The following is a 22,424-nucleotide window of genomic DNA, read 5'->3' on the forward strand; positions in this document are numbered from 1 at the left end:
AACTCCTCCACCCAATTGTCTGCCCCATCTCCTGCTATCTTCCATGCCAGTGAGGTGGTCCTGTTCCTTCCTCCCTGCTATCTTCTTCCTCTCCAGCCTCCCTGCCTCTGCTCAGATTTCAGGCCCTTGGCTCTGCTGTCATAAGACTTTGAGACTTATCGTTCCAGCTACTCTGGAAAGAAATTTGGAGCAACGCCCCACCAAATTACTAAACTGGGCCTATCTTTTGGTCCCGTTGTACCCCAGTGAGCCTCATGCCTCTAAGGGATCAAAGAAAGAGGAAATGATCCTGTAGGTAGGAAAATATCTATTGCAGCTCTTTTTGTATCGGTAAATCCCTGAGCACCAAGGGAGTGCCCGTTAGTTGGGGAATGGCTGAATAAATTATGGTGTCTGAACAACACAGAATATTCTGATGCTATGAGAAATGATAAAGATGAGGGCGGCAGAGGAAAAAGGGAGGGCTTGTATGAATTGGTGCCGAGTAAAGTGAGCAGAATTAGGAGAAAATTTATGCAATTGCATCAATATTATAAAAATGGACCTTTCTGAAATTTGATCTCCTCGGGAATTGACTGTGACTTCCAGAGGAAGAATGCTATCCACCTTATGACAGAACAAGATCATTCACAGAATGAGACAGTTTTGGAGATGGCCAAGGCGGGAATGTTTTTCGCTCGACTGTGCTTATATGATGTAAGGGGTTTATGTTTCTTTTTCTTCTCCCCCCCGCCTCCCCCCCAGTGGTGGCTAGGTGAGATGGAATCTCTGCCATGCTCCATCTCCTCCCTCCCAGATAAGCCCCCATAACTCCTGCTTTTCCAATGAACCTTCTAGTATCCCATCATGTCTCCCAAAGCCATCGGCACTCCTTTGAATCACAGGCAAAATTCTTGTACTTATTATGGATTTGCTCCTGAGCTGGCTATGTCAGACTACATTTTGGGATGAGGTTGGTATAGACGAAAGAGTCCTGAAACCATTTTAGGTTCCATCAACTATTAGCTTTGTGATGTAGGGAGGCAAGTCACTTCTGAGCCTCAGTTTCCTCATCTCTAAAATGGGGATAATCCTGGCTGCTTTGTTTTTCTACTTCCTCACTTGGTGATCTCATCAGCTCCCATGGATTTAATTTCCATCTAATCCAGTCCCTCCTGCTTTTCCAGTTTTCTTACACCTTACTCCCCACCATGATCCAATGTCACTGACCTTCTGGAAGCTATATCATCAACAAGGCCCTTGGCTTGAGGCATGCTTCCAAGGTCTGGAATGATCTCCCTTCTCTGCTCTGACTGCTGATCTTCTAAAATCTAAAATCTCACCTTCCCCAACTTCTCAATTCCAATCTTCCCTCTATTAATCATCTCCTTTTTAGCCTCTCTGTAGTTTACTTTGCATATATTTGTTTGTATGTGGTCTCCCCCACTAGATTGTAAACTCTTGGAGGGCAGAGGCTATCTTGGGTCTCTTTTTGTTCCCCCATGACTCAGGATTGTTCTGAAATAGGACTTAATAAATGTTTATTGATAGATTCACAAGGAGATTGCAAATGCTTGGGCAATCTGTAAATTGCTTTCCAAATGTGATAGGCTGAAGTTGACAAGAATCTATCCTATCTTTTTATCTGTCCTTTTTTTTTCTGTGAGACTGCAGAATTGTGAACTAATCCATTAACTAACTTGTCCATCTTTGAAAGGTCATCTAACTCTTCTCTGTGGGCTCTACTGCTTCCTCATCTCTAAAATGGGACTATTATTAGTTTCTGTTTTGCTTATCTCACCCAGTTGGCATAAGGATAAAAGGAGATAAAGCATTTGTACTATAAAGCATTCTATGAAATTATTGAATGGCAGTGTAAAACAGATCACAGAATCAGAAAGACCTGGACTCACACTGGTAGTGCAAGCAGCTTAATCTCTTAGTGCCTGAGACAAACCTGAGAGCAGGTTCTCTCTATAGGGAGAGGGAATTTCCTTCTGAGTTCCCCAGTATCAGTGAAATCCTAGATCTGGTCCAAACCACACACAAATTCTGATTGTACAGGTCGTCATTTGTCCAGTGTATAGATACAGAGGGACTAAGTGAGGGAGTGTAGACTCATTCCCACTACTAACTCCTTCAGGGCAGGGATGGTTAACACCTTTATAAAGGAGGCTGGTTCAGATTTGAAGCCAGTCAAAAGAGATTAGACCCACTCTATTGATTGGCTTCAAACCTGAACCAAACTCCAAAAAAAGGTCCCAAAGGCCACATCCTTGGGGCCACGAAGTGTGGCTACTTTTTTGGCTTCTCTGCTGATGTGACAGGTTAAGGGCTTGGGCCGCCAGCCTGAATGGCCCTTGGAATGTCACTCACCGATGCAGATGGGCTCCCGGGAGTCCCAGAAGGGCCGAGTGGCATTGAGACAGGTGAGGACCCTGGCTCCCTGCAGCTGGTAGCCCGTTGTGCAGTGGAAGCGGGCTTTGCCACCAGGGTGAAGACTGGTGACGGCCACATCCCCATAGGCTGGGCGCTGGGGAAAGCTGCAGCTCAGGAGGTAAGCTGAGGGAGAAAAGAAAGAGGGTGAGTTTGGGGTCTGGGTCTGATAGCTGTCAAGGGACAGAGGAACAACTCTGCTTAATATGTATGCTCTGGCTTGTTGAGATGGGGAAGTCGAGCAAGTGTTAGAGAATAACAGAATAACAGTAATGTTTAATTACTTTGTTACAAGGGAGGAGTCTACTTGAGGAGTGGGGTAGGAAGGAGGATAATGGGAAATAATAACAATGTTTTCAAAAACTATCCATGAAATATTTTTTGTTTTATTTTTTAAAAATAGAATGACCCTTTGCATTTATGATAACTCAAACCCTGTTTATGAGGGGAGAAGCCCAGTCCCTCCCTGAGGCTGGAGAAGGAACCAATGATGAACAAACAAGAAACTGCATGGGTGCAGTGAATAGAGTCCTGGGAGGAGCAGGAGTTCCAGGTCTGCCCCTTAATAGCTTTGTGATCTTGGCCAAGACTCCTGATTTCTCATCTGTAAAATAGACTACATATTTAAGGTCATAACTAGTTCATTTTTGGAGCAAGATCTGATAGAAAGAGCTCAGGAGGCATTGAGTAAACAGATCTAGATTTAGGAGCTCTAGAACCGGTGCTCCTATAAAAAGGAACTTGCTGTGTGACCTGGGTCTTAACCTGGGTCTTTACTTTTCCAGCTGTCAAATAGGGATAATATAACTTGCCCTCCCCATCTCACAGGGGGCTATTAGAAGAATAAAATGAGATAATGCTTGGAAAGATTAAAAAAAAAACCACCAGAGAGAAATAGAAGGCTTCCTTTTTATTATTATTAACTGTGGAAACAAAGCAAAGGGAAAAATTGGTTGTCTAGCATGGAAAATTAAAGTTATACATTCAGAAATTCCCTCAGTGAAACTACTCAGTTATGAGATTTATAAATGAGATTTATAAAAATGAATATTGTGAATTTCTTTTTTTGGGTACTTTACCAATTTATTTTCTGCTACGAATATTATGCATGGGTAAATATTCAAGTTTTAAAAAACACTGATCTAAAATATTCTGAACAACAAAATATCTTACTTAAAGAAACCTTCAAGAGAAAGAATATGTAGTTATATCATTGGAAACAAAATTTGTTTACAAATAATGAAATGATGAAGATCATCTGTGTTACCCAATAAAGAGATGGGCAGATTTGCAGTCAAGAACCACTAGTTTCATTTTTTGCATCTAACACAGGATCAAACATGGCTAATATGGAAATATACTTTGCATGACTTACAATCAATATATTATTTATCAGGGAGTGGGGAAGGTTGGGCTAGAGGGAAAGAATTTGGAACTCAACATTAAAAAAAAAAAGATGTTAAAATTTTTTTTACATGTAGTTGGGAAGTATTTTATGAAATAAATATATATTAAAACAGAATGAATTTCCTTTTCTAGGCAGAGAGGTGGAGACTGTGGATGCAAGATGAGACCTACATTGTCAGGCATGATCAAAGTTTGTTATGTTTAATTACTTTGTTACAGGGGAAGAGTCTGCTTGAGGAGTGGGGATAGGAAGAGGATTATAGGAAATAACAGTGTTTTCAAAAACTATCAATGAAATGTTTAATTTATTTTAAAACAGAATGACCACTTTTGCATTTATGATAACTCAAGGGGAGAAGCCCTGTCCTTCCTAAGGTTGGAGAAGGAATCAATGGTGAACAAATGATGAACAAACAAGGGTTTATTAGAGAGAAACTGTATGGGTCAGTGAAAAGAGCCTTGGGAAGAGCAGGAGTTCCAGGTCTGCCCCTTAATAGCTTTGTGACCTTGGCCAACACTCCTCATTTCTCATCTGTAAAATAGATTAGACCTTTAAGATTGCAATTAGCTCATAATCTTTTTAGCATCCTGCCACTCTTAGGAACCTAGGGCTGGGATGATTTGCTTTGCGATGAACTGTCGTGCTAATTGTGACCAGATGGTGGCAGCAAATCCTGCAGAACAGGCAAGGTCCCATCAGTCCTGGGACTGGGCTGGCTTTGAAGCAAGGATGAAAGGGAGGGGGTTGGAGGTGAAGGACCTGGGCCATATTCAGAAAAGATGGCTTGAGATGCATCATTCCCTAACTGGGCAGAAACTGAAGAACTATCTGGCCCCCGACAGAGTGTTCTATAAGATAGCTCTGTTAATTTGGTGGACTAGAGGTTCATTTCTGGAGATTTCAAGATCTCTTTATAGGAAGTGAACCACCAGGATTCTTATTCCTTTGCTAATTTACTGTATGGGTTGCACTCTCAATTGATGTCCCTGGATGGAGAGAGAGCCAGTCCCTAGGGGTGGAGTTGTTGAGGGGAAAGCTTCCAGAAATCTCCTGTGGTTTACATTTACACATGTGCATACATTTACATGTGAAAAGTGTGGGTAACAAATAAAGTAAATTAATGATCCTAATGAAAGGGAGCAAATTTGAGATAGTAGTGATCACTGAGTCTTAAAATTTTTCTTATTAATATTTTATTTTAATATTAATAATTAATAAATTAAATATTTATATTACATATAAAATGATTTTTAATATTTGTTTGTAAAATTTTGAGTTCCAAATTCTCTCCCTTCCTCCTTCCCCACCAACCCTCCCTGTACTGAGAAGGCACAAGTGAAATGATGCAAACCATTTCCATAAAAGTAATCATCTTGTATCACCCAGTCTTGAGTATGGCTCTGGAAGGCTTTATTTAAAAACAAAGAAATAATTCAGGAGAGGAAAAAAGTGAGATAGCATTCTATACTGAGAATCGCAACAGTCTTAATGTAGTTTTAAGCTATTAAAGCATAATGTGAGCTTCCATAGCTCATATTAAAGTTTTTAACTGCACTGAGATTTTTGTCTATATTAGGAAGATACACTCATATGAGGAAACCAAAGTGGGAGGGGAAGCACTATGGAACAGATCAGTGGGTGGCACATCACCAGACCACTGAGGCAGAAAAGAAGTAGCAGATGAAGGATTTGGTTTTTAAAAAAAATCACAAGTCTGTTTTGGAAGTGTGATAGGAGTGAGCATGGTGGAAAGGAGAGGACACTGTCAGAGGACCTGGGTACAAATCTTGCCTCTGATAAACTAATTAAGCTCAGTTTCTTCATCTGTAAAAGGAGAGGGTTGAACTAAATGGACTTGGAGGTTGGTTCCAGAAGACTTTAGATCCAACTGTACCTCAGATGCCAGCTGTGAGACCCTGGGCAAGTGGCTTAACCCCTGGCTGCCTCAGTTTCCTCAAAGGGGATAATAATACCTACTTCACCGGGTTATTATGAGCATCAAATGAAACATTTATAAAAAGCTTTGAAAACTTTAAAGTGCTACATAAATGTTGCCTATTACTATCCCATGAATGAATGATAAGCATTTATTAGGTGTTCATGATGTGCCAGGCATTGTGCCAACTAATAATGATCTTCCTTTCTTCTCACTATCTTCTGTGAGTCCGACTTCTGACCTCACCATTCAGTGGAAACTCTCTTCCATACTAATGATCTTTTAATCACCAAATACAGTGACTTTTTCAGTTCTCATCCTTCTTGACCTCTCTGTGGCCTTTGGCATTATTGATCACTTTTCCTTGATTCTTTCATCTCTCTAGGTTTTCAGGACACCTTTTGTCTCTCTGTCCTTTATGTCTGTCTTTCTATCTCTATCTCTGATTCCCTCCTTTTCTCTGTCTCTGTTTCTCTCTCCTGGCTCTCCTCCTCCTTATCTGACCACTCCTCAGTCCCCTTTGTTGGACCTTCATCTAGGTTACTTTTTTTAGCCACAGATGTCCCACAAGCTTCCATCCTATACCTATTCTCTGCTCTCTTTTTCACAATTTACCTGTCTTTATGCTGATAATTCTCAGATTTATTTATCCGATCCTAATTTCTCTTGCTCTCTAGCTTTTTGTCTCAAACTGGCTATTGGGTATATTAAACTGGATATGCTGTAGACATCTTAAATCCAACATGTCCAAAACAGAGCTTATCTTTGCCCTCAAACCGTCCTCTCTTTCTAATTTTCCGATGACAGTTGAGGACACCTCCAATCCTCCCAGTTGCCCAAGCTCGAAACTTACCTGTCATCCTCCATTCTCCATTCTCTCTTACCCCTCATATCCGATCAGCTGCCAAATCCTGTCATATCTGCCTGCTCAATATCTTTCTAATATGCCCCCTTCTCTCCTCTGATATTGAGGAGACATTGACTGTCCTGGGGCAGGTGCTCATCGCTTCACTCCTGGACTATTACCATAGGCTATTGGTCTTTCTGCCTCTCCAGTTTATCATCTGTCAAATCGATATTTCTAAAGTCTCACCATATTAGTTTTCCCCAACCCCCACTATTCAATTAATTCTAGTAGTTCTCTGTCACCTCTAGGATCAAATATAAATCTGCTTGGCCCCTTTCTACCTTTCCAGGTGGCTTACATTTTACGCTCTCCACTAGCTTCCTTACTGTTCCTCAGTATGACACTTCATCTCCGGATTTGGGACATTTTCATCACCTCTCTCCCATTTCTGGAACACTGCCCCTCTTCCTTTCTGCCACCTGGATTCATGATCTTTGCTAAAACCCCAACTTCTCTGAGAAACCTTTCCTGATGCTCCTCAACTGATTGCATCCAATTTCTCCTGTATTGATCTTCTTTATATGTAATTGTTTGCCTGCTGACTCCCTATTAGACTGTGAATTCTTTAAAAACACGGGATGTCTTTTGACTTTCTTTATAACCCCAGTGCTTAGCACAGTGCCTGGCATGTAATAAGTGCTTGATAAATGTTACTTTACTGATTGAATAAGCACCAAGACTACAAATACAAAAGCAAGACAGAGAATATAATCTAGTAAGGAGACACAGTCGGTTGTTAATTGTCAGTCGTTTAGAAATCTGTTAGAGCTTTCTGTCTAAGAGAACAGTTAGTAATTTTAAGATTTGCCTTAATGATAATTTCAACGATAAAAAGATGAAAGAATTAATAAAGGGAACTGCCTTTTTTTTAACCTAATATTCATCAATTAAGTGGAGCTAATTGTTGGGGGAAGTCACCACTTCATTTTAGAATTTGTGATAGGGAAGAAGCATCTGACACATCTTCTAGATTTTGGGAGGGAGGACTTCAGAATGTTCAGATCAAAGAAAAAATCCCATGACTTAATTTTTATAGAGGCAGTCAACTTAGAGACAGTGAAATGGCACTGTGGATAAGTGTGGATTGTGAGTTCAAATGTGTCCTCAGACACTTCCTAGCTATATGACCCTGGGCAAGTCATTTACCTCTGTTTCCCTCAGTTTTCTCATCTGTTAAGTGAGCTAGAGAAGGAAATTGCAAGTCACTCCAATATTTTTGTGAAGAAAACCTTACATTTATGAAGAGTCGGAAATGACTGAAAATCTCTGAACAGTCAACCAAGAAGGATAGGAAATTCTTAAAAGGAAGTTTTGAAGGCAAAAAAGAAGCAATTTTTTTTTAAGGTTAATAGTTTAAAGAGACCAGGGTGGATGCAAAAAAAACTCACAATATTGTATTTTTGCAAGGTAAGTACAGATGATAGAGGTAAGGAGAAGTTATGGAGGACAAATAAAAAAGCAGGTAAAAGGGGGCAGCTAGTTGGTGTAGTGGAGCACCAGCCCTGAAGTCAGGAGGATCCGAGTTCAAATCTGATCTCAGACACTTAACACTTCCTGGCTGTGTGACCCTGGGCAAATCACTTAACCCCAATTGCCTCAGCGCTGTCCCCCTCCAAAAAAATCATGTAAAAATAGTGTTGAGTCCTAAAGTTCAGAATAAAATGTGACTGAAGGAGGACTAAGGACATCAAAAAGGTATCTGAGGTTTTGTTTTTGTTTTTGTTTTTTTTTTTGCTATATTGGGAAAAAGAAAAAAGAGGACCATGTTTAGAGGTAGATTGAGTGATGATAATGGACAATGATAAGAAGGCAGGACTGTTCAACTTTCATTTAGTCTTTGTTTACTGCTCTTCATCCAAGAAGAATGACCTTTGGATTGAAAAGGACAGAAGAAAAGAAGACAATCCAAGAAAAGCACAAAGATAATAAAAGACCACCTAGCTATACCTTGCAGTATTCAAAATTTCAGGACAAGATGAACTACACCCCTGGGAATTGAAAGCGTTGGGGGAATGTGATTGCTAAACCTTTATCAGTGATTTTGAAAAATTATGGAGAGTAGGAAATATACTGAAGGCTTGGAGAAGGGAAAATACCATCCCAATTTTCTAAATATAGAAGATTCGTTCATTCAGATTATGGTCAAGTGAATTTGACTTCAACTCAAGTACCTAGTCCATGGTAGGCATTTGCTGTTCAGTGGTGTCTGAGTCTTGATGATCCCATTTGGGATTTCTTGGCAAACATACTGGAGTGATTTATCATTTCCATCTCCAGCTCATTTGACAGAAAAGGAAATTAAAGCAAACAGGGTTACATGACTTGTCCAAGATCACATAGCTAATGAATGTCTGCAGTCAGACTTGGACTCAGGAAAATGACTCTAATCAGAGCACTCTACCACCTAGCCATCCAAGTAGCCACTTAACAAATGTTAATTGACTTACTGGCAATTCCTGGATAAATTCGAGGTCATATTATTAAAGGAATAGTTATTGAAAATCTAGAAAAGGTACATCATGAAGAACTAGCATGGCTTCCCTTTTTGAGCATAAGTCATGCCAGTTTCATTTCCTTTCTTGACGGTGTTACTAGATTAGCAGATTGAGGGAATTCTGTAGATATGGTTTAACTAAATTTTAGCGATGAATTTGATTTTTAAAGAAATTCTCTTATGCTATTTTTATGGATGAGATAGAGAAGCGTGGGCTAAGCAATATGATTAGGCAGAAACGTTGGTGGGAGAGTGGTTAGAACAGTGGACCAGAAGTCAGTGAGATCTGAATTCAAATAATCTCACACTTACTAGCTAGGTGAAGTTGGGCAAGTCCCTTAACTTCTACCTGCCTCAGTTTAATCAACTGTGACATGGGGATTATAATAGCACATCTCCCAGGGTTATGGTGAAGATCAAATAAGACCATATTTGTAAAATGCTTAGTATAGTACCTGGCACATAGTAGGCATCTAATAAAGGCTTGTTTCCTTCCTTTCTCCTTCAGTTAGAATCATTTAGAATTATTTGAACAGCCAGATCCAAAGAGCTTTGTGCCTGATGTCAACTTGAAAAGAGGTCTCTAGTGGAGCACTCCGAGAACCTGTCTTTAGCCTTATGTTGCTCAGCATTTTAAATTGATGACTCGAATTAAGGTTTAAATAGTATACTTCTCAAATTTACATATACCCAAAGCTAGGAGGGACAGCAATGCATGATGCAAACAGAATCTCCAAATATCTCAACAGGTTAGAATGTTGGAAGATGAAATTTAATGGGGGGACAAATGTAAAGCCTTGAATTTGGGTGCAAAAAAGTCAGCTTCATTAGTACGTGATGGGAGAAGATGGACAAAGAACTTGGGATTTTAGTGAATCGTTAAATTTAGAATCACAGCTAGGTGGTGCCATAATGCACACAGTGCTGGACCTGGAGTCAGGAATTCCCGAGTTCAAATGGAACCTCAGACACTTATTAGCTGTCTCACACATTTAACCCTGTCTGCCTCAGTTTCCTGATCTGTCAAATGAACTGGAGAAGGAAATGGCAAACCACTCCAGTATTTTTGCCAAGAAAACCCCAAATGGGATCATGAAGAGCCATGACTGAAACAGTCTGCATCTATATATACAATGGGGATAACAGTTACTACCCATCCCCACCTCCAAGCCTGAAACACGTGAAAGATTTGGGGCATCCATCAGAAATATATAGATAGGTAAGAAATGACCAACAGGATAATTTCAGAAAGGCCCGGAGAGACTTACATGAACTGATGCTGAGTGAAATGAGCAGGACCAGGAGATCATTATATACTTCAACAACAATACTATATGATGACCAGTTCTGATGGACCTGGCCATCCTCAGCAAGGAGATCAACCAAATCATTTTCAATGGAGCAGTAATGAACTGAACCAGCTACGCCCAGAGAAAGAGCTCTGGGAGATGACTAAAAACCATTACATTGAATTCCCAATCCCTATATTTATGCACACCTGCATTTTTGATTTCCTTCACAAGCTAATTGTACAATATTTCAGAGTCTGATTCTTTTTGTACAGCAAAATAACAGTTTGGTCATGTATACTTATTGTGTATCTAATTTATATATTGATATATTTAACATCTACTGGTCATCCTGCCATCTGGGGGAGGGAGTGAGGGGGTAAGAGGTGAAAAATTGGAACAAGAGGTTTGGCAATTGTTAATGCTGTAAAGTTACCCATGTATATATCCTGTAAATAAAAGGCTATTAAATAAAAAAAATTTAAAAAAAAATAAATCATTTGCACTTAAAAAAAAAGAAATATATAGATAGGGCAATATATAGATAAAGGATTTATTAAGTGCTTAATATGTTCCAGGCACTACATGCTAAATGCTGGGGGTACAAAAATGGGCTACAGAAAGAACTGAGTAAGTACTTTACATCTTACTCCATAGTTGCCTCTGTAATACTGGTGAGATTACTGTTATGCTATTAATAATTATTAGAGTATTTCTTTATTATTGTTCATTTGACTTTGGAGCTTTTGTTCAGGTCTAAAGGGACAGAGGCACGTGTGCCTTAGCCTTAAAGGGGACCCAGGAGTTCACAGTCTTTATGAGTTTTCTCTTGGGTCCCATAATAGATTTAATCGATTGTATTAGTTACAATAGAGTCTTTCTCTCTGTACCATGCTAACTGTGTGCCGACTCTCCCTAGGACATTCTGGGGGAGGCAACAGGACATTTGGATCTTTATCTCTGTCTGTTCCACGTGGTTCTGCCTTGAGTGTGCCCAACCTTGGGAGTGTGGCTGCCATCTTCCAGCCTCCAGTAGTGTCAAAAGGGCCCTTCCTCTAGAGCCCAGTGGGGAGAATATAGACGAGAGAGCTTTTCCTAGGATTACATGGAGAACTGAGAACAAGACTCAAGTATTGGGTTTCTCTCTCATTTTGTGCCTTGAATGGTGGGATGGTGGAAAGTCCACAGAATCTGCATTCAGGGAACTTAGATTCGAATACTAGCACCATTTTGCATCTGTAGGACTTGGGGCAAATCATGTTTATCTCTGGGCCTGTTTCCTCATCCCTACAATGAAAGGTTTGGATGATATGACTTCTGAGGCTCTCTCCAGCTCTAAGGCTCTTATCTCTAGGAGATCCGAGTTATCCCAGTTGGTGTCGCTCATTTAGGGGTGGTCACAGACTCTGGTTAGAACATTAAAGAGAAAGTCAGAATCTATAGCTTTTCCCCCTGATGCTTTTCTCCCTTTTGTAGTCCTTATCGATCCAGTTTTGTTATTTTTAAGTTGTTTCTGACTTTTTGTGACTCCCATTTGGGGTTTTCTTGGCAAAGATACTGGAGCGTTTTGTCACTTCCTTTTCCAGCTCATTTGACAGGAAACTGAGGTAAACAGGGTTACATGACTAGCCCAGGATCATATAGTTAGCAAGTGTTTGAGGCTGGATTTGGACTTAGTTCTTTCTGACTCAGGCCTGGGTCTCTACCCACTGCACCACCTAATTATCCTAAGTTCCACAAATTGAGCCTATAGAAGGACTGTGTGGGGAATATGAGTCAGTATTCTGGGAGGTGAGTGGGACAAGGAAAAGGCAAAATTGGGGAAGAGATGGGGATCTGGTTTCACATTCTGTCCTGGGGGGCCTGACTCAGGACATATTTGCCATCTTTCTTTCCCTTCTCATTCACTGGGGCTCCTTGGGTGGGTGGAGATGGATGGGGATTGAGGAGCAGGAGGCCAGACTCTGTCATTTGGGCCAAACAAAGTCCCCTGTACCCATGGTGGGTAAAGTGCCATTCCCTTGTTAATTTGCCTCCTGTTGCCATGGTAGCAGCTCACCAGGGAATACTTCACCACAGTCTGTTGTTATTTTCCCATTTATATCTCTGAAGCTGAGTCCTGGACCAGGTATGGGGTGAAGGGGAGGAGGGCTCCAGAGGTAGCCTCTTCCTTCCCCTCGCCCGCTGGTAGCTGAGGGGGAGGGACTGGCACGGAATCCTTGGAGATTATAGCAGCCCAGAAAGCAGGCAGAGGCAGAGAGCTGGGTGACCCAGGCCCCAAGAAAGGCACAGGGTCAGAAGCTGGGGACTGATGTAGCATCCTGCCCCTCTTCTCTAGGCTGTCCAGGCAAACGGGCATTTGTGCCTAGGGCAGGGGGCTTTCAAGAACGTGGCTTTCTCTTCCGTCCACTTGGAGGATAAGCCGAGTCTCCCTGTTGGGGATATTGGGGGGGGGCTTCATTTTCTGCCCGTCCCATTTGCCCTTCTTAGTTTGGCACCCAGGCTTCAGGCAGCCTGGCATCAGCAGCCACACAGTGCGTGGGCCTCAGGCTCCTCCTGTTCCCATCTCCAGGATCAGGGCTAATTACAGTCTGTAATTAGGGGAATTACACTCATTACAGAAAGAGCTGATCATTGACAAAAAAAAATGCTCCACACAACACAACTTGGGCTATTGGAGGGATGGGCTTTGAGGAGGAGAGAAAAGAGGCATGTGGAAGCTTCGTCCACCCCTGGCAGCACCCACGTGTGCAGCCCTACTCCCCCCACCCCAGCGCAGAGTGTTGCCTTCCCCACTCCCCCAAAGGCTTTGCAGCCCTGGGTTCTATTCAGCTGCCTTTGTCTGGGCAAACAGAGGGAAAGTTCCATGTTTTGTGCAAAGGAATTTGCAGGGACAATGAAGGTCAGAGCTGCGTGAAATTATACCCGCGGCTGGTGGAGAATTGATGTGCCATTAAGGAGGCAGGAGCCAGGCAGCCTCCACGTACAGAGAGCTCCGAAGAGCCCCCTGCTCTTTCCCCTCTGTGGACCCCACCTCCTCGGTATCCCCCCCTTTTCCTTCCCAGGTAACACTGGCCTGCCGTGCATCCCCTTCCGCGTGGGCCCTCCCGAAGGACTCTCATTGCCCCGCGTGAGTTGGCAAGTTTGTGTCTATCCTGGGAAAGGAAAGGGGGTGAAGCTATCCCCTAATTCCCCCTGCTCTGAGGGCCTGACTCTCCGGGATCAGATTTTATGTACCCTGGTCTCAGCCCAGGGGAAGAGTGGCCCTGGCAGCCAGTGCCTAGCGATGCCCCCCTCTGCTGTGGCACAGCCCTGGGTTGTGGAGGTGGCCGTTAATGATGTTAAATGATCCGGTAATTGCTCACACCAATTATCTCCCCATTAGTGTGCCTCAAAGCTCCCCTGATCATTTAACCCTGATGCAGCTGGCTCAGAGGGGTGAAGGAGGGGGCCTGTCGCTCCCTGAATGGGTGCCAGGTGATTACAGGCAGGGATGGCCTCTCTGGGATGGGGAAGGCTCAAGTCAAGGGACCCCCCTCGGAGGCATTCTCTCCTGTCTCTCAGTCTTTCACAGGCAATAGGCAGGACCCTTCATACCCTGACATCGGTGGGTGTTGGTTAACCAGTGGTTCTGTTTCCATTGCTAAATAGGATCCTCTGAAAAGAGGGGCAGGCTTGGGGGGGTGGTATAATGAGAGTCCAAGAATACCAAGGGCTCACAGAATTACGACTGAAGGCAAGGAAGGACTCACCACTGTCTGCAGTGGTCCTAAGTAGAGCCTGGGGCCTAGAAGTACCAAGTGGACACACTCAGTGGGCCATCTAACCCCAGGAAGGGCCTGTCCTCCAGAAAAATAATGTTCACCAGGGCAGACAGAGGGAAGATGCTGGGGGTGCCAGACGGCACTGTCGCCATCTCCCCCCAGCCAGATGGCAACTCAGCCGGCAAGCCCATCTCTGTTTGCAAATAACTGTCTCCACCATTTCTCCCCAGGATGTGATGGGAGTGGAGGAATCTGCTTGTAGGCACATGATCGTGTGCCACCGGGCCAGGCACCACCCTCCTCGGGTCCTACCTTGGTATCGGAAGTGGAAGGTCCCTGGTCCTGAGGGTGGCAGGAGGCTCTGGAACCTCATGGCCACCTGGTTGGTGGGGCTGCGAATGACCTGGCCCGGGAGCAGGAAGGATTGGTTGGCCAGGGGCAATGGTTCAGGGCCTCCCATACCTTCCACCGTCACCATCTCACCCTCCAGCAGGCTTATGTTCTGAACCTGTGGGCACAGAGTAAAGCCAGTCAAGCCCCTTTGCCCAACCCTCCCAGAGCAAGTGGTAGGACCTGAAGTTTCCTATTCTCTTCTGATGCTTCAGGTTGCGTTCCTTATTCTTCTCCCCTCCCTTCCCCTCTCCCTCTCTTCTCTTTGCTATTTTCCTCTCCCTCTGCTCTCCGTTAGTCTCCTCTCATCTCATCTCCTCTACTTGTGCCTCTTCTTTCTCCTGTTTTCCTGTTCTCTCCTCTCAGATCTCTGCCACTTAAGTAACTCTGGGCGCTCTTGGACAAGTTAAAGGATGGGACTGGCCACCACGGTCTCTTCCAGCACTAGGTATTCTACATGACTTGTTTAGTGGTGAGCATGACCAAGGGTAGAGAAGCCTAGACTAAGGTTCCAGTCCTTCCGCGGACTCTGCACCGGACTCTTGACAGTCCAAGCTCTCAGTGGTCCAGTCAATTAAATTACTGGGAAGATGCTGACCTGCCTTAGCAGACCTTCCCATACCAACTTGCCAGTCTTATTTCATCCCATCTTCATTCTCTTCAGACACTCCCTGCTCCAATGGAACGGACCAACTTGTGGATTCATCTCTTGCCTTCGTCACTTTTTGCACAGCCAATTTTCCTAGTCCCCACTTCTCTCTCCCCCTTCTTTTTGTAAATTCCCAATAGAGTGTAAACTCATTGAGTTCAGGGACCTCAGTGCCTAGCACAGTGTAAGAGCTTAATAAATGCTGGATGAATGGAATAATTTAAGACAGAAAATTTGTTCAAACCCATTGAGTAAGTAGAAGGACTAAAGTTCAAAACCGGGTCCTTTGATTTCAAATCTGCTTCTCTTTTCACTCTATTGATGTTCGGAGTTTGGCCCAGAGTGTCAAGGAGAACAGATCCTAAATCAGCAAGAGCTTGGGTGGGGAAAGCTAAGGAAAAGAAGCTTTAGAAAGGGAGAGCTGATTTTCTTCTGGGGCCATATGCTTTTGGTACAGACAGAAACATGGACCAACTTCTTTGAGTCTTACATTCTTTATCTCCTTTCACACATTTAAAACCAGTCTTTGGAGAAGGGGTTCATAGGCTTCAGCCTATGCCGGAGTCTATGACACACACACAAACATTAAGGATCCCTGCTTTCGTCCCTCCCCCAAACCCTTTCTCCACTCCCAAACCTGACCTTCCTCCCTCCATTCTACAGATGGGGAAGTTCTGTCTTCTGAGGAAGTTGTGAAAGGTGAAGAAAGTCCTGGGACCTAAGGGAAATAGCTCTTGGAGCATTCCAAAGAAGGATGGCCATTATCCTTGGGGAAACGGATGAGACAGAAGAAATCTTAGACCCGGGAACATAGTCCTACATAGTCTGACTGTGAAACAAAATTAATACAATCATGCATTAACTTCATGGATCGCTTTCTCTTACTTCCCTTCACCTGGCTGTCTCTCACTCCTCCAGTCTTTGCCTTCATTGTTTCCTTCAAGACCCAGCTCAATTTCCACTTTGTGCCTGAAGTCTTCCCTGCTTCTTTCCCAGCTGCTGGTGCCTTCCCCACAAATTACCCTGAATCTATTTTTGTACCTATTTTGCATAACCCTATATATGGGCATGTTGTGTCCTTAAGGGCAAGGACTGTTTCATTCTTTGTATTCCCGGTTCCAAGCGCGATGCATAATACATAGTAGGTGCTTAATAAATGCTTGTGGGTTTATTGATGAGGGGAGGGGGGAAAGAGGAGGTGATGTGGTTCCTTACTGGAGACCAGGATAGGTTCCATCTGCGTCCATTTCTTAGCAGCATTTAAATCTGATTCTTATGATTCTAGGTTTGGTATCTTTCTATTATACTATAGAACTGGAGACACCCCCTCCTTTTTCTCCTGTATCTTGTAGGTCCCAGTTCTTTATACCTTGTCCTCTCATTAGATCATGCCCTCCTTGAGAGAAGAGGCAAATTTTTGTCTTTCTTGGTATCTCTAATGCTTAGCACAGAGCCTGACACAGTAGGTGCCTAATAAATGCTTGTTGACTGTCTGGCTAAAGGGGAGCGGGGGGGGGGGGGAGACACATTTTGAAGAAAGTGTGGGAAAGCTTCCTTTTTCTCTGTCTCAAGCCTCCAGCTCCTCTTGGAGTTCAGGGTGTCTCCTCTCACCCAGAAGCTCCTTATTTGCTACCTCTCAGTTAACTGCAGCTCCCTGGGAGCAACGACCCGGATGTCCTTCCTCTAGGATTCTGCCACCTAGTGTGCCCCCCCTTTCCCCATTGTGCCCGTTTCAGCAGCAAGGAATATCTAATCAGCTTCCAGCTGCCCTGGCCCCCTGGGAGCCTGCCTTGCTTGCTTAGCTCTCCTTTCCATCTTCCCTGGCAGCTGTTTTTACCTAGTGTCCTTGTCTTTTCCCCAGAGGTGTAACCAGTCAGGGGCAAACCAGACTTTGCTTCAGGTCGCTGACATACAGTGGGGTGCATTTCCTCCCTTTAGAGGAGTCTCAGCTCCTGATCCCCCATGTGCCTATGTGGAATAAGAGGTCGCTGGGGTGACCTTCTGAACCAATCAATCAATCAATTACCAAGCTTTTTTTTTTAGCAGTTGTGAAGTACCAGGCTCTGTGATAGATGCTGGGGATATAAAAAAGGGTGAAAACATTCTATATCTTCAAGGAGCTTACTTCGATGGTCTCATCTTTCTTCCCCTATAGTCTCACAAGGAGTGAGGGCTAGAGCCTCCCTCTCCTTGTGCCTTTATTAAGCCCATTAATAATAATAATAATATATTATATTTTCATATAATTATATCATATTATATATGTTATAAATATATCTTATAGAGAGAATTATATATTATGTAATATTATTATTAATAAAATTAATAATAATAAGAAGCCCATTGGTCTACTGCCTGCACTAATCCCAAATTGTTTTTGACTCAGTTAAAAAGATTCCAGTTTCCTAGCATCATAGGAAGGGTCATACAATCACAGACAGAGCTGGAGGGATATTTGGGAATCCTCTTGTCCAGACTCCTTATTTTACAGCTAGAACCAGGCCCAAAGAAGTCATCCCTTCCCTACCGTCACACAGCAAGGAAACAGTAGGATCCGAATAGTCCAACTGTGGGGCCTCTGATTTTGCTTTCATCATTCTTTCTCCTGAACTCCGGTTTGCTACTTCTCGGTCCTGATAACTCTTTTCTGCAGGAATCCTCCATGGAGTCTTTTCTTCCCGGGAGTCCCCCTGGCACCTACATGGCCGAGACTCCCGAGGGAAACTGAGTCGCCTCTTTCTCAAGAAATATTGATTGGTTTCTTCCAAACTGGAGGCCCTCAGGAGATGACGTGAATCTTAGGAGCTGCCAAGTTGGTAGTCTATCATCAGGAGGCAACATGGTGCCTTAGAATAGAATTCTGAATCTGGAGCTACAGGGATGGACGCTTTCTTTTCTGTGTCACCTTGGATAAAACATTTCAATTTTCTAGGCCTTGGCCTTTGTAAAATGAAAGGGTTGGATGAAATGGTTTTGAAATTCTCTTCCATCTCCAGTTCTGATCTTGTGCTAATCCATCATCGTTAGCCTTCAGTATTGGGTGGGGAGGATGCTGCAGGTAAGGAACTGGAGCAGACTTTCCCAGAAGACAAGATGGCCCCAGGCCAGACCCAGAGACCTTTTCTTTCATGTCTACAAGAGGCTCCAGCTGGGTCCCTTCTTTTATGGGCCAGGGTTAAGCCCTACCTTGGTCAACCCAGTCTCTGCTTACCTCCCTGTCTGTGCCTGTCACTTTGCTGGCCTGAAATCTGTTTCTTGTCCGAGAGCTGGGCCTGATGGGGTGGGGGTGAGGGGGAGGAGGAGGGAGCGTGGAGGATGGGGCTGTGATGAAGTCCTGAGGCAATTTGCAGCAGTCTGAAATGCTCCAGAGACAGATTGAAATGTCAGCTCTGCTCAGGGCTCGGCCATCTAGGAGCCGCTGACGAGGTGGCTGTCCCTCTTGGGAGGAGAGGGAGGGGAGAGAGGCTGGGGAGACTGAAGAGGGGACGAGGAAGCAAGAGCATCCTCTGCCTCCACCTCAGGACTGGGTTGGGTTTTCAGCCCCAAGGAGCGAGACTGGAGTCGTCTTGGCAAAAGGGAGTCTGGACCAACCTCCCCAGGTCTTTACTATTTGCCTTTTGGTTCCCTAGCCCTTCTCAGGATTCTGAGGTTCTTTTGAAAGTTAACCTCAGATTGCCTTCCTCTGTCCTTAAGAACCTGGGTGAAGGGATGGATGGATGGACTATTAGAGCAGGCAGCCATCAGGAGACACGACCCTGCTTTAACCTGCCTATGTCTTCTGGCATGGTTCTGCTCACAGGGAAGAGAAGGCTCCCAAGAAAGTCATCAGTCATAGAGCTTTTCAGCAAGCATTCATTAAGCACCTACGGCAATGCCTGTGACCCACAATCCATTGTCGTTGCCTGAGAGGCTGAGGCAGACCCTGACAGGGATTTTCATCCACCTCACAGGCTCAGAAAGTTGAAGAGAACTTGGACATTATCTAAAGCCAACTTTCTCATTTTTTACAGAGAGGGAAACTGAGGCCGACATAGGCAACTTACTCAGAGTCATAAAAATAGTGAGTGGCTTTGCCAAGATTTGAACCCAGGGCTTCTGACTCTAGATCTATTGCTGGGCAGAATCTAAAGTCTCTGAGGGCCAAGATGGTTGGGATTTTGACTTTGTATCTTCAGTGGAACATGGTGGGAGGTCTGTTCTGAGGGAAAGTGCCAGGAACTCAGAGGATCTAGGTTAGAATCTCCTCTGTTCACTTATGTCCTGTGTGAAGTCAGGTGGATTGCTTAACCCGTTTGGGCTTCTGCTTCCTCATGTGAAAAATGAGAGAGCTGGGCTTGATGGCTTCCAGGTGTGTGATCCTGGGATCCCACAAAAGATGCTCAATGAATGCTTGATGAACAGAATTTCCATGACCGAGGTTCTTGGAAGACCTCTCTTTCCTGTGAGTAGGACCATGCCAGGAGACAGAGGCAAGTTAAAGCAAGGTCGTGTCTCTTGACGGGTGCCTGCTCCAGTAGTCCATCTATCCATCTATTAATCCATCCATCCGCCCATCCCTCCATCCATCCATCCATCCATTCATCCATCCACCCATCCCTCCCGCCCTCCCTCCATCTGCCTATCTTTCCGTCTATTCATCCCCCCATCCATCCATCCCCCCATCCCTCCATTCATCAATAATAATAATAGCTAGTATTTAGAGAATGCCTACTATGTGCCAGGCATTGTGCTAAGCATTTTATAATGCTCTCATTTAATCCTCACAACACAAAATGGGGTGCCATTCCCATTTTACAGATTTGGAAACTGAGGTGGGGTTAAGTGACTTGCCCGATGTCGTGTAGCTAAACATTTGAGACCAGATTTGGACTCAGTTCTTCCTGACTCTAGACCTGGCATGCTATCTACCACACCACCTAGTTGTCTCATCAGTTAGCACTATAATGTATCAGGCAGTGCATTAAGTGCTGGGGATACAAAGGAAAAACTAATACAGACCCTGTCTTCAAGGAACTTAATATTTCAAGTCCAGGCTTGGGATCCCAGCTAATCATAATATCAGTACTAGCATTATTAAATGCCTTTTCATATACTATCTCATTTATGAGAAACTCATTTTATTAAACATTTATTAAGCACCTGCTGTGTCCTTGGAAAAGGACCTAGGAGCTGGAGATAAAGCAACTTACTCTCAAGAAATTTATAATACCCAGTAACACAGTGAGGGAAATGACTGCTAGAAGTACAGAGAGTAGGGGACCAACCAAGGAGTCAAGGAGACCCAAACCCATTTCCTGCTTCTATACAAGTGTTAGTTGGGCAAATCATTTGCTGTTTCTCAACCTCTTGACCTTACCCTTTCTTAGTCTCATTTTCCTCATTTATAAAATTATAGTAATCCCTCCTTTCCAGGTTGTTGTGGAGATCAAATGAGATAACACATGTATGGCGCTTTGCAAACCTTCACATACTGTATAAATGTTAGCTATTATTATAACAGCAGGCACCATTTTATTCATTTTACAGATGGGGAAGCTGAGGCTCAGAGAGGGTTAAAGGGCTTTTCACTGGTCACACAATTAGCAGTAAAAGTAGGGTTTGCATTCTGGAGAGCAATCTGGAATTATGCCCCAAAAGTTATCAAACTGTGCATACCCTTTGATCCAGCAGTGTTTCTACTGGGCTCATACCCCAAGGAGATACTAAAGAAGGGAAAGGGACCAGTATGTGCCAAAATGTTTGTGGCAGCCTTGTTTGTAGTAGCTAGAAGTTGGAAACTGAGCGGATGCCCATCAATTGGAGAATGATTGGGTAAATTGTGGTATATGAATGTTATGGAATATTATTGTTCTGTAAGAAATGACCAGCAAGATGAATACAGAGAAGCTTGGAGAGAATTACATGAACTGATGCTAAGTGAAATGAGCAGAAGAGATCATTATATATGTCAACAACGATACTGTATGAAGATATAATCTGATGGAAGTGGATTTCTTTGACAAAGAGACCTAATTCAGTTTCAATTGATCAATGATGGACAGAAGCAGCTACGCCCAAAGAAAAAAAAACACTGGGAAATGAATGTAAACTGTTTGCATTTTTGTTTTTCTTCCCGGGTTATTCTTACCTTCTGAATGCAATTCTCCCTGTGCAACAAGAAAACTGTTTGGATCTGCACACATACATTGTTATCTAGGATATACTAGGACATATTCAACATATATAGGACTGCTTGCCATCTAGGGGAGGGGGTGGAGGGTGGGAGGGAAAAATCGGAACAGAAGTGAGTGCAAGGGATAATGTTATAAAAAAAAAATTACCCTGGCATGGATTCTGTCAATAAAGTTACTATAATAATAATAATAAAAAAATAAAAGTAGGGTTTGAACCTGAAACTTTCCTGACTTCAGGTCTAGCATGTTTCCTAAAATGAACAATTACCAATTACCAATGGAGTCACCTTATAGCTAGAGAAGCCACTGGTGGTTAGGGAGTAGGGTGGGGAATTGGGGAGAAGGCCATCATTTCACCAGATTGGGCCACTGCTTTCTTTAAGGGGAAGGGGCTGTTGGAACGGTTTCCATGGCTGAGCAGATGAGAAGAGAGCCATGATCCTTTTTCTCTGAGGAAGGTTGATGGGGGTGACTTGGAGTCAGAGGTTGGATGGGGATGTGAAAGGTAGGAGGGTTAGTATTCCATCAAAATGGCCAGATTTGCTTCAGTCTCACTTTCAGCTCCATGGGGACACAGATCTTCAAGGCAGTCACCAAGGACATGCCAGACTAAGCACATTTTCCTTTTGGTCAGGGATTAGTCTCTCAGAAAAGGAGAATCTGGATTTCGGCAAGCTGGAGCTCCTCATATGACCCAAGAGACATGGGCTGGATGGGTAGGAGGATTTGGAACTGATAGGTTGGTGGACCCCAAAAGTCTTCAATAATAGGCTTGAAGATAGGGTAGGAAGGGAAGAGAGGATTAGCTTTGGAATGAGAGGAGTTGCTTTGTTCAAATCCCACTTCTGACCTTGGGTGACCTTGAACATGACTTCATTTCCCTGGGCCTTGGCTTCTCCATCTATAAAAGGAGGGGGTTGTACAAGAGATCCTTCCAAGCCTTCTCTTTTCCTTGATCTGTGAACCTCTGCTGCCCTTCACCTCCCTGGACCTTGGTTT

The 22,424-nt window shown here is 43.6% G+C and overlaps 1 protein-coding gene across 2 annotated transcripts in view; it reads right to left on the bottom strand.

The window, feature by feature from the left end:
* Window positions 1-22,424, bottom strand: part of SEZ6 (seizure related 6 homolog) — a 77,260-nt gene that overhangs the window by 9,422 nt on the left and 45,414 nt on the right. For both annotated transcript variants that reach the window (XM_031967715.1, XM_031967714.1), the window contains exons 4-5: window positions 14,526-14,721; window positions 2,356-2,541 (exon numbers count right to left, since the gene is read on the bottom strand). In XM_031967715.1, the coding sequence (XP_031823575.1) occupies window positions 2,356-2,541; window positions 14,526-14,721 (382 nt within the window). The remainder of the gene's footprint in view (window positions 1-2,355; window positions 2,542-14,525; window positions 14,722-22,424) is intronic.

The sequence above is a fragment of the Sarcophilus harrisii genome, chromosome 4 (genome assembly GCF_902635505.1).
Source record: "Sarcophilus harrisii chromosome 4, mSarHar1.11, whole genome shotgun sequence".
Taxonomy (NCBI): domain Eukaryota; kingdom Metazoa; phylum Chordata; class Mammalia; order Dasyuromorphia; family Dasyuridae; genus Sarcophilus; species Sarcophilus harrisii.